General features: G+C 35.8%; 1 protein-coding gene and 1 non-coding gene across 2 annotated transcripts; both read right to left on the bottom strand.

Moving 5' to 3' along the window:
- Nucleotides 1–589: 589 nt before the first annotated feature.
- LOC120576218 (small nucleolar RNA R71) lies at nt 590–696 on the bottom strand. The gene has a single exon (XR_005642294.1). It is a non-coding gene; the product is annotated as a small nucleolar RNA R71 (small nucleolar RNA).
- Nucleotides 697–11,138: 10,442 nt separating this feature from the next.
- On the bottom strand, nt 11,139–11,618 carry LOC120576076 (uncharacterized). Its single transcript, XM_039827046.1, has one exon. It carries the CDS (start codon nt 11,616–11,618, stop codon nt 11,139–11,141), a length of 480 nt encoding a protein of 159 aa, XP_039682980.1.
- Between the last annotated feature and the right edge of the window lie 1,169 nt (nt 11,619–12,787).

The following is a 12,787-nucleotide window of genomic DNA, read 5'->3' as shown; positions in this document are numbered from 1 at the left end:
TTCATGCTTTCTCTCTTCTCCCTCATGTCTACGATGAACATGAGTGAGTAGACTTCTCCTTGTCTTGGGATTGTTGGATAAGTCTAAATGACATAATCCTAATCAAACCAAGCTCTAAGCCTTAATCTTATGTAACCCTAATTTCTTATCTGAATTCGCCGCTTTAACATGGATCAACCATTATCAAACTGTGGAAACGAAAGTGGAGGGTTTGATAATTGTTTATCCATTATTCCAAATATCAATTCATAAAACGAAAGTGAAGCTTTGATATTCGAACAAGTGAATTCAGACAAGGATTGCAAAGTCAGCGAAATAGGCTTTGCAATCTTTGAGACATATAGTTTCGATCTTCAAGGGAACTAATAACAATCAAGTCACCGAAATAGGCTTGGTTGTTAGAGGAACCAAAATCTAAGAGTAATCAAGTCAGCGAAATAGGCATGGTTGCTAGAGGAACATAAGAGAAACTGTCTTGAGAAATTAGGTCTAACATAACATTATAAGCTTATAGTTTTGGTAAGAGAAGGACTTTTTATAGTTTTGATAAGCATTCCTTGCCCGATTTTTCCCCCCATCTAAAACCGCTAAACTTAGAGATCAAATTACTCGTTTCAATCAAAAAGATGGGGAATCTCTCTATGAGGCGTGGGAGCGTTTCAAGGAAATGCTTAGACTTTGTCCCCACCATGGCCTAGAGAAGTGGCTTATAGTCCACACGTTTTATAATGGCTTGTCATATACCACTAAGATGTCTGTTGATGCAGCTGCAGGTGGAGCTCTAATGAACAAAAACTATACGGAGGCTTATGCTTTGATTGAGGACATGGCTCAGAATCACTACCAATGGACCAACGAGAGAGCCGTCACCACTCCTACTCCCTCTAAGAAAGAGGCAGGTATACACGAAGTCTCTGAATATAACCACCTTGCTGCTAAGGTTGAGGCATTAACCCAAAAATTTGAAAAGCTTAATGTTAATGCTGTCACACCTTCTCCTGCATCCCCTCCTTGTGAAATCTGTGGTATATCCGGTCATATCGGTGTTGATTGTCAGTTAGGTAGTGCTGCCAATATTGAGCAACTGAATTACGCTCAATATAACCAAGGAATGAGGCCAAATCAAAATTTTTACAAAAATCCTCAAGGTTCCTATGGACAAGCAACACCACCTGGCTATACAAACAACCAGAGTGGCTCGGAAATCAAGTTTGGAGATTTTGTTAGAAAATTGCATAGCCAATCAAAATAAAAATCTTCAAGAACTGAAAAACCAAACGGGATTTCTGAACGACTCTCTCTCCAAGCTCACTACCAAGGTTGATTCTATCGCCACACACACCAAAATGCTTGAGACCCAAATCTCCCAAGTAGCCCAACAAGTGGCCACCTCTTCTCAAACACCAGGAGTCTTTCCTGGTCAACCTGAAACAAACCCCAAAGCCCATGTCAACGCTATTTTTCTTAGGAGTAGTAAGCTAGAAGAGACCGTTACTAAAGCCAACAGTGTCAAGAGGGAGAGTGTTAGGTGTTTAGGTAAGAAAGGTGTGATAAAAAGTGAAAAATCGCTTGACAAGAACAAAGCCCTTACACCATTAAGGCTTACTAAGCTCAACTTGGAGGCTCAATTCACTAAATTCTTAAACATAATTCAAAAGATTTGCATTAAGATCCCCTATGCTGAAGCTTTGTCTCGTATGCCCCTATACGCCAACTTTTTAAAAGAAATTTTTTCAAAGAAAAAGGCTATGGATCATAATGAAACAATAGCTTTGACAAGGGAAAATAATGCAATCACCAAGAAGCCACCTACAAAGCTTAGAGATCCAGGAAGTTTTGCCATCCCTTGTATGATAGGGACTGAAACCTTAAACCGAGCCTTATGCGATTTAGGAGCAAGTGTTAGTCTGATGCCCTTACCCCTCTTTACGAGGCTAGGGTTGGGCGAGTTAAAGCCTACCGAAACAACATTGAAGTTAGCCGATCGTTCTGATATCCAACCTGTCGGATATGTCGAGGACATCCCCGTTAAAATAGAAGGGATGGACATCCCAACTGATTTCATGGTGCTTGACATAGATGAGGACAATGCATGCCCTATAATCTTAGGACGACCCTTTCTCGCCACTGCGGGTGCTATAGTAGATGTTCAAAATGGTAGGATTGTTTTTCAAGTGAGTGATGAGTTGATAGGATTTGAGTTGGAGAATTATATGAAAGGTCCCGCCCTCTATTCTTGTAATGTGATTAAAGGTCATGATGTGCAAAAACGCTCATTAGCGCCATCTACACAATATGACCTCTTTGATCCTTTCTAATGGACACTTTCCTATAACGTCAAGCTAATGACTAAAAAGAAGCGCTTCGTGGGAGGCAACCCACGCATTTAACTGCTTTTGTTTTGTTTTGTTTTGTTTTTAATTGTTTTATAGGTAATTGTCCGAGTATGATTCGAGAAAAGGGAAAATTTTGAAGCCCCGACATCCAGAACCTTGGCACGGCCCGTGCTCACATTGGCACGGCCGTGCTAGACCTCACCTACCATAAACCATCCAAAGACTCTAGAATGTTGGCACGGCCCGTGCTAAGGTTGGCACAGCCGTGCCCGACTACAGGTAAGGATATACCTCAGCTTTTCATCTTCTTCTTCCTTCATTCTCCACCACAAACATTCAAACTTCTCTCAAAAACCTCCATAACCATAGAAATTTCAAACCTCCATATCTCCCTCAAAACTTCACCAATTAACAAAATTTCTTCACCCAATCAATCACAATCCACATTCCAATCATAACCCTTCACTCAAAAACAACTTTCCTCCCTCCCTACCAAAAATCATCAAATTCGTAGCCCCCATTCACCTACCTAAAAACCCACAAATCCTTCACCAATTCACCCAACCCAACTCCTAACACTCACTCAAACACCAACCCTTCACCCAACCAACATTTTCCACCAAAACCACTTCCCAAAACCCAACCTTCACCCAAAACACAAAAAGGTCAACCAAGGTTATGGATAATGGCATCTAGGAAAGGTGGAGCAAGCTCTTCTGGAGGACCACAATCAAAGAAGAAAACGCAAGCCAAGAATCATGGCATAGTCTTCAAGGACACCAAGCAAAGGGACAGGTATAAAATTCTTATCTCTAAACCTTTGTACCCTTATCGATATCCTGATCCTTATACTTTGAGCGTGCTAGGACTAAGGGATAATGTGTTTAGCTTACTAGGAAATTTAGGATGGGTTGATATGCTTAGACCTATGAAAGATTTTGAAAATTTCACTTATGAATTCTTAAGTTCTATTGAATTTACGAAGGATAAAGTGAACCTTGATAACCCCGACCATAGAGTCTCCTTCCGACTTTTGAATGTGGATTACGAGATGTCTCTTGAAATTTTTTGTTTAGAAATGGACTTCGCAAATGCGGGGTTCATCCATGACTCTTGGAATCCAAATCTTAAGTCGGAAGACTATGACCCCGCTCTCTTTTGGAAACGCATTACCGGGTTAAGACAATATAATCCTCGCAACAATAAGGCTAGTAACATTCACAACCCAGTGCTTAGATACCTCCAGAGAGTCATGGCTTGTACCATTTGGGGTAGAAAAGAGGTAGGAACAACTAGGACGGATGAACTTTTTATGCTTTAGGCAATGCTTAGTAACAATCCCGTTAATACTTGTTTCTACCTACTTGATTACCTTTCCTCCATAGGTGCTAAACCGGATAATAGAGCTGAGATAGTAGTCGGTGGTATCATTACCTTCATAGCTAGGAAGTTTGGAGTGGGTGAGGAAGATGGGATAAATCCAATTGAGGGTAACAATAGGCTTAATATTGAAACTCTTGTTGCTATGAATTTCATTAAGATTCACCCACCCATGACTTATGCACTTCAGCTTCGCATACCTCTTTTGTTTCTCCTTCCTAACCCATCTCGGACTAACCCTGAGGTGGAGGAGAATTTGTTGTATGTTGGTGATGGATTACAGGTACATGAAGAGCATAATCAAGGTGACGAAGACGGTGCACACATGCACCATGAAGAGGAACCCCATGACCATAACGACAACAATGAAAGATGGGCATGGATGCAAACCGAGGTACAAAGGATAAGCACCGAGCAACAAAGGCAAGGTGTTGAATTATCCGGGCTAAGAAATGATGTCCTAAGGGGCAACCGCATATCCGAAGAAAATAACCAAATGCTTCGGAACATGATGCAACACTTCAACCTCCAAGGTCCTCCCTATGGACCTCAATAAAAATGTGAGCTTTCCTCTTCCTCTTTTTCACCTTATCTCTTCAATTTCTATCTCATTCTCCTCCCTCCTCTTTTTCCTCTATCTTGAATCATTGAGGACAATGCTTCTCCTAAGTGTGGGGGGAGCCTAATAAAGTGTCTTTAGTCGTAGTGTTTTCAAACTCCCTTGAACTTTATTTTTTTGTTTTGTTTTATTGTAAAAGGCATGGTTAAGTAGCTAATTTTTATTGAAAATGTCATGACATAAAATTTTCATTGTCTCCTCTTATTTGGTTGATTCTTGTACATAAAAGCAAACTCTTGTGTTTTAAGTCTTCTTGATATACCCACATCTTTTTTTAAAGTGAATAAAATTCTCCAATAAGAAAAACAGAAAGTTGCTTCCCTTGAGTAAATGTATGAATAGGTATTTTAAGGAAACGCGTTTTAATCTTAGTGGTGCATTAACCTTTAAAGATTCTCAAAGTGTCAGTAGTATAAGTTAGTATAAGGGAGTTCGTAAAAAGCCAAAAAGCCAAATAAATTCCAAGATCTCATCATTGAATCTAGATTGGGGAAGGAGGTAGGCCCTCCGACTTCCTACGTGAAGATGATTGTTATCTTAAGGAAAAACTTTAAAAAGCATCATTGAATCTAGATTGGGGAAGGGGGTAGGCCCTCCGACTTCCTACGTGAAGATGATGTTTTAAGGGATACCATTGAATCTAGATTGGGGAAGGGGGTAGGCCCTCCGACTTCCTACGTGAAGATGTTGTTCCTTAAATAAAGAACTTAAAATGTGCAAATGGCAAAGAACAAAGATTCTCAAATACTTCCATCTCTCTTATATGAATTATAGAAGGAATCTTTCTTGGTTGGTTTAGTGCTAGGATTAGACCATGTTTCCTCATAATGCCTATCTTATACAGGAGCAAGAAAAGGGTTGGACTTCACACACACACTCATTTGAAACTTGATCGTTGGGTTGAATAAAAATTACAAGAAATGCTTGAGTCTGTGATTAGTGTACATTTGGGATTTAAGCCCTTGAGGAGACATGTGCTTTGATTGAATTGTCATTTGATAAAATTGTTTGTGCTACTATGTTTATACCTTTTGCTTGAGGACAAGCAAATATTCAAGTGTGGGGGAGTTTGATGAGTCATTTATTGACTATTTTAATATGCTTTTTAGTTTAGTTTTATTTAGATTTTATTTGATTTTATATTAGTATTATTTCCTTTTTAGGATAGTCTACTTTAAATTGCATTTTATTATATTTTAGGAAAGAATATTGGATGGATTGAATCTTGGAGCAAAAGAAAGGGACTTGGAGCCGATTGGATGCAAAAATATGAAGATTGAGAGACAAAAATATGTCTCCCACAAGTCAGAAGCTTGGCACGGCCCGTGCTAGCCTTGGCACGGCCCGTGCTAGCCTTGGCACGGCCGTGCCACCCTCCAGAGTGCCTTTTGCTGCTTTTGCTTAGATTTTAAGCTACTCTATTTTTAGCCCAAATGTAATAGCTTAGATTTTAAGTCGATCGAATGCTATAAATAGAGTACCCATCCATCACAAATATTCATCTTTACTTGGAATACAATAAGTGACAATTGCTTTTCTAATTAAAGTTCTTTTCTTTTCCCTTTATTTTCTTGTCATTTACTTTCATGCTTTCTCTCTTATCCCCCATGTCTACGATGAACATGAGTGAGTAGACTTCTCCTTGTCTTGGGATTGTTGGATAAGTCTAAATGACATAATCCTAATCAAACCAAGCTCTAAGCCTTAATCTTATGTAACCCTAATTTCTTATCTGAATTCGCCGCTTTAACATGGATCAACCATTATCAAACTATAGAAACGAAAGTGGAGGGTTTGATAATTGTTTATCCATTATTTCAAATATCAATTCATAAAACGAAAGTGGAGCTTTGATATTCGAACAAGTGAATTCAGACAAGGATTGCAAAGTCAGCGAAATAGGCTTTGCAATCTTTGAGACATATAGTTTCGATCTTCAAGGGAACTAATAACAATCAAGTCAGCAAAATAGGCTTGGTTGTTAGAGGAACCAAAATCTAATAGTAATCAAGTCAGCGAAATAGGCTTGGTTGCTAGAGGAACATAAGAGAAACTGTCTTGAGAAATTAGGTCTAACATAACATTATAAGCTTATAGTTTTGGTTTGAGAAGGACTTGTCATTTAGAGGAAATCAACAATCCCAAGGCTCTTTTTATTATTATCTTTTCAAACGCTTAAAAACCCCCCAACTTACAATTATCTTCTCTCTTCTAATCATCTCTAAAAGGTTAATTAAATTGAATTACTCCCTGTGGAAACGATACTCTTTTATACTACTTCGATAAGACCGTGCACTTGCGGTTCTATCTCATCAGGTGATAAGAGTGAAATTTTGCACAAAAACACCTTGGGAATCGATTCACTAAATGAGTGAATCGATTCAGACAACAAAAGACAACCTAAGAATGCATGAAGGATGACACGACTCAATGTACAAGTGAATCGATTCAAGTGAGTCCAGGATGAAGAATAATACGATTCAACCTTCAGATGAATCGATTCAATGCAAAGTCAGAGAGTATTATGAGACAATTCAAACTGAAACGAGTTGATTCAAATGTGAATCGATTCAAAAGGTTGTGAATTGATTCATCTGTAATCAGAGACTTAGATGAGTCGATTCAGTGTATGATGAATCAATTCAATATGCCAAAATATGAACAATGACACTTTTCACAAGACTCAAGTGAAACCTAGACCAAGACACATAGATGTTGGGTACTTTAACAGTTAGACATAATGCAATTAATAAAATGATAAACTAGACTAAAGAACATCATCAAAACTTATAAAGAAAACTTTGTATGCTTCAATCTCCCCCGTTTTGATGATATACACCTTCACCAAGGTCATCCACTAAGTAACAAATGTTGATTAAAAATATATATTGCAGTAATAGTTGACACCAACACTTGATGATAACCCTCAAGTGAAAGCTCTTTTATCCAGGCACACTAACACTTTTACGACCGTTGACACCACACACGTCAACGGGATCAACAGCCTGAAAACCCTTGGTCAGGAAAACTTTCCACTCAAGGAGGTTGTGAAACCAGGCTTTGAAAGCATTGTTGTATCACGAGTGTAGCCTGTAGGACCCCCCACATTAAACAAGAGCAACTACCCAAGCAAGTGAGAGATGCAATACACTTTTACCCAAAACTCAAGATCCAACAAGAAGACATTTCTACAAAAAACTAGAGAGATTTGATTCTCATTAGATTATCAAGTTTTCCATATTGAAGTTATTTCTACATAAAACTAGGGCATCGGGTAACAAATTAGGTTGCAAACAAAAGAGAGAAAACTATAAAAATAAAATTATTGTTTTTTGTTTGAAAGGGAAAAATATATTAATAAGTTCAATGCAGAAAGTAACGATAGAAGATATGAAAATTACAAGAAACGTGATACAAAAAACTAGAAACTCCAACCTCTACAGCAACAAAATACTATCACTACTAATTAGTAGAAAAAAGGTACACCTACGATGACACTCTCGACCATATACACCTATAACATCGGAAGAATATGGTATGTATGAGATATATAATTTCTGTACGCGTCAGTTCTTAGATATTGTACTATTTAATTAAGCATTGTAAATGTTGATTACGGGCTTCTAAGCTGTTATATTTCGATTTCCAAATTCCATATTGAAAAAGAAATTTTGCAATTATCGTATTTATTATTGGGTTGAGATATAACTCTCTTTAATACGTTTTGTGGCTCTGCAAAAATATTGTGCAGACTATAAACCATGATGCCATGAGAATAATATGATGCCATGAGAATAATACAGCTTAGCTACAACTATCTGAGAGTCCTATTGATTCATTCTAGAATAACACCTCCGATATGTACTAATACCACTCGAATTTACTATTGAAACTTGTAACACCCTAAACCCTTAATGCGATAAATCATGCAAATAATTCAATTACTCAAAGAGTTTAGGTGCTACATCTTCAATTAATCCAAAATATGCATAATTTTTTTTTCAAAACTTGCAGCGGAATAGTATCATAACATCTCATTAATATATAATAAAATCTCCCAAAATAGCCATGTCACATGTAGCATAATACATCACCAATTAAAATCTCAAATCTCAGGATGATTGAGTAACAAGTCTCATCATCAAGACATAAAATAAATAACATAAGTCTGACACCCTAATCAGAACCCTAAATTAGACCATGAGCATAATAAAAGAAGTGGTAGCTTCAAAGCTAGTCCTCAAGCAACTCACAAGCTAAAGCAAATCAATCCTGCATGCCGTCTACCCATTCATACAAATAGGTAGGCGGTCAACCAAATGACCACTGGGGATTAGATTATATTCCACAAATAATATATATAATCAAATGAAAGTAAAACAATATATTCATTATCAATTATAAATAAATAAACACTTAATTAAATCATTCAACAATGAATTCCCATATTGTCATTATTCTTCAAGTATACTAGCATAATAAAGCAACATATACAAATTCACATTTTCACTTAATCACAATATTCACCAAGTTTCACTAGTGTACTAGATTCCGGATATAATTTTACCGTATGAATCCACACCTAACGTAAAGTACACCTCCATTACGTTATTCACACATATCATCAAATCACCAAATTTTCATAACTACACTGATTTTTCACCAAAACTCCAAAATTTCATTTAAACTTCACATTTATCATCTTCAAATTCATAAATTCCCATCAACAAGATATATCCAACAACAATTATCACATATTCATCATGAATTCAACATCAACTGACAACGACATCATCATTTTCAACATTTTAAGGCAAAGCTTAAAAGTAATCATTTCAACATAATTAAGCAATCAAATTGAAATACCCACAACAAGTTTCCAACAAATTCACATACTCAAAAATCATCACTTAACTATGAGCATGACAATCAACATTCAAAATCATCAAAATCATAATTAATTCGAAAGTGATTATGACCAATAATTGAAAAAGAAGATTATAGCTTATTTGATGGAATAGAGATACCCCCGTTACCTTTCACCTTCAAATTATCTAGTTTAGGCTTCACTCTCCCTTCTAGCTCTAGCTTTATTCTCTTCCAAGCTCTTCCTCGTCTATTCTTCTATCCTAATTATCTCTATCTTCCAACTTTCTCTCTCTAGCCACTCTATCTATGGTTATGAGAATGGGTGAAATGTTTCTAACCCTAGTTTCCATCATGAATTATGAATATATACTCCCAATTAGTGTCCTAGGTTACTGCAAATCATAACGAGCTTAAAACTCTCACCAAATAATTCTAAAAAGTTACTACACACTAAAACATCGGTTATTTACCACATCAAAATAATTACCACTAGTTACTACTAACTTAGTAAAAATAACTATCCCCCTCAAAATACTAAAATAATCTCAATTCTAAGATAAATAAAATACCCTTCCTCCTCAAATTACCAAAATACTATTAGTCCTAAAAATAATTAAAATACCCATCTCGCCTCAAAATCAACTAATCTCAAGACACATATACAAGCAATCAATTAAACACGTATAAATAATAAATAAAATAATTCTAGCGAAAAACAGACTGTTACAAAACCACTCTATGGTAATGCGACAACCACCATTCTAAACTCTAACCTTTCCAACTATGGTACTATGACCACTGAAATGAAGTTCTGCCACTAGTCTAACCTCTAACTTCTCCAAGCGCATAAAATATCAAACGGAATATTAAAAGGTATTATAATCTTAAAAATACTCATTATCTTGGATGAAACATAAATTATCAAAAGGATTATTCTCTTGTGATCATTCTTAATTTCCTTAGTAGAAAGCTGCAACGAACTCTTTCTAACTTCACAAAATCTTCTTTTTATATTCAGTTTTCTTCTTGTTTATTAGTGTTATTTTGCAAGAAGTTTTCCTACAAAATTATTTACTCAATCAAAGTCTTTTCTTTCTCTTTTATCTCCTTTAGAACCTCTTCTTCCTCTTTTTTTGATATTCACCCACTTATAATGGTTTGTTTGTTTCCACGAATTACAATGGAATTTGTATGAAACAATTCTCAAAAGTACAGGAATACAGACACAAGTACACATTTGTGGTTCGCAACATGTAAAGAGAAATAAGTTACTTTGATATAACCATACAATTTTTCTAACAATAGTTTGCACTATTTATGATATGGATGCTTCTATTGATACCCCTCGATTTTCTCAAATCATATTACACCCCATATATGAAACCACCTGTTTCTGAAACCACACATTGCACCTCAAGTTATGGAACCTCCATACAAATGTAATGATGTTCACATATTACAATTTTCTACCTTATTTATTGCATCTAACAAACTCTTTTTCTCTCTTCTACAAATTACTAAAAGACTACCAGCTATTAAATACTTCAGAAAAACAACATATCAACGGTGAAGAGATGGAAGTATCTTCTTAAGCATTTATAAGGAAGATAAAATTGGGAAGAAATAAAACAGAGCATATTGTGTAATTGTCTACATTTAAGGACTTGTGAATAAATTCAAATTAACCATCCAACAATCATTATTTTCAATGATATTAAATAATCATCAAACAATCATTATTTTCAATGATATGAAAATAAGATTAGTTTGAAAATGAAAAGAGACTAAACATTCAAAATAAAGTTACTCTAGCAAGATCAAATGATAACATAACTTGCTGACAATATTTATGATATGCACAATTAACAAGCTACTTTGCATACAAGGTAATATCTCAATAACCATAATCATATACCTCTTGGAGAAAATAGAAATTAATTACCTATTCCTCCATTTTCAAGAATGTTTTCCTTGTATATTATTATCCGAGTACGACAATCCCCTGCTTTATAACCAAGTTCCTCAATCATTTGAGTATGAAGATCAAACCAAGCTAATTCTTCATCCTTTCTTTGGAAGAATAATTCCCCTTTTTTCCCCACTCCGATAGGAAACTCAACGCAAGACAATGGTCCAATAGTGAAGTGATTGGTCCATGATTCATTCTTTCCAATTTCACCCAAAATTGATATGTGAAAAGTAGTCCTTGGTACATGATAAGAGATCAATGCAATGCACTCATTTAACCATGCCAAGTTTATCCAGGATGCTTCAACATCAAAACAATCATCTAAGTTTGAGGGTATGGGTGTTATTAAGAACACCTCATTGCTCAAGTAAAATGACACCAAACATGGTTCAGCGGGGTTATCTTCCTCGTCTTTTTCACACAACCAATGACAGATTCCATCCATGTAGACTTGGGTGCCCTCATTACATTTTGAAGAAAATGGCATGTCAACGTCAAATTTCCTCCACGAGTTATTTGTTAGGCTATATATCTGATGAGTCATTTATATACTATTTTAATATGCTTTTTAGTTTAGTTTTATTTAGATTTTATATATTTTTATATTAGTATTATTTCCTTTTTAGGATAGTTTACTTTAAATTGCAATTTATTATATTTCAGGGAAGAATATTGGATGGATTGAGTCTTGGAGCAAAAGAAAGGGATTTGGAGCAGATTGGACACGAAAATATGAAGATTGGGAAACAAAATATGTCTCCCACAAGTCAGAAGCCTGGCACGGCCCGTGCTAGCCTTGGCACGGCCGTGCCACCCTCCAGAAGACCTTTTGCTGCTTTTGCTTGGGCTCTAAGCTATTCTATTTTAGCACACAATCTACCGTGGAATATTCTTGGAATATACTTGCTTAGATTTTAAGTCAATTGTGTACTATAAATAGAGTAGCTAGCCATCACAAATATTCATCTTTTCTTGGAATACAATATGTGACAATTGTCTTTCTAATAAAAGTTCATTTTACTTTATTGTTATTTACTTTTATGCTTTCTCTCTTCTTCCCCTTGTCTACGATGAACGTCAGTGAGTAGACTTCTCTTGTCTTGAGATTGTTGGATAAGTCTAATGACATAATCCTAATCAAACCAAGCTTTAAACCTTAATCTTATGTAACCCTAATTCCTTATCTAAATTCACCGCTTTAACATGGATCAACCATTATCAAACTGTGGAAACGAAAGTGGAGGGTTTGATAATTGTTTATCCATCATCTCAAATATCAATTCATAAAACGAAAGTGGAGCTTTGATATTCGAACAAGTGAATTTAGACAAGGATTGCAAAGTCAGCGAAATAGGCTTTGCAATCTTTGAGACATATAGTTTCGATCTTCAAGGGAACTAATAATGATCAAGTCAGCGAAATAGGCTTGGTTGTTAGAGGAACCAAAATCTAATAGTAATCAAGTCAGCGAAATAGGCTTGGTTGCTAGAGGAACAAAAGAGAAACTGTCTTGAGAAATTAGGTCTAACATAAAGTTATAAGTTTAATAGTTTGGTTTGAGAAGGACTTGTCGTTAGGATGAACCAATAATCCCAAGGCTTTTATCTTTTATTA

The sequence above is a fragment of the Medicago truncatula genome, chromosome 6 (assembly GCF_003473485.1).
Source record: "Medicago truncatula cultivar Jemalong A17 chromosome 6, MtrunA17r5.0-ANR, whole genome shotgun sequence".
NCBI lineage: Eukaryota > Viridiplantae > Streptophyta > Magnoliopsida > Fabales > Fabaceae > Medicago > Medicago truncatula.
This window is presented reverse-complemented; position numbering and strand designations above follow the sequence as displayed.

Bases quoted from the DNA above. Each gene is read 5' to 3' on its own strand.
- LOC120576076 (XM_039827046.1), bottom strand. From the start codon at position 11,618: ATGGATGGAATCTGTCATTGGTTGTGTGAAAAAGACGAGGAAGATAAC.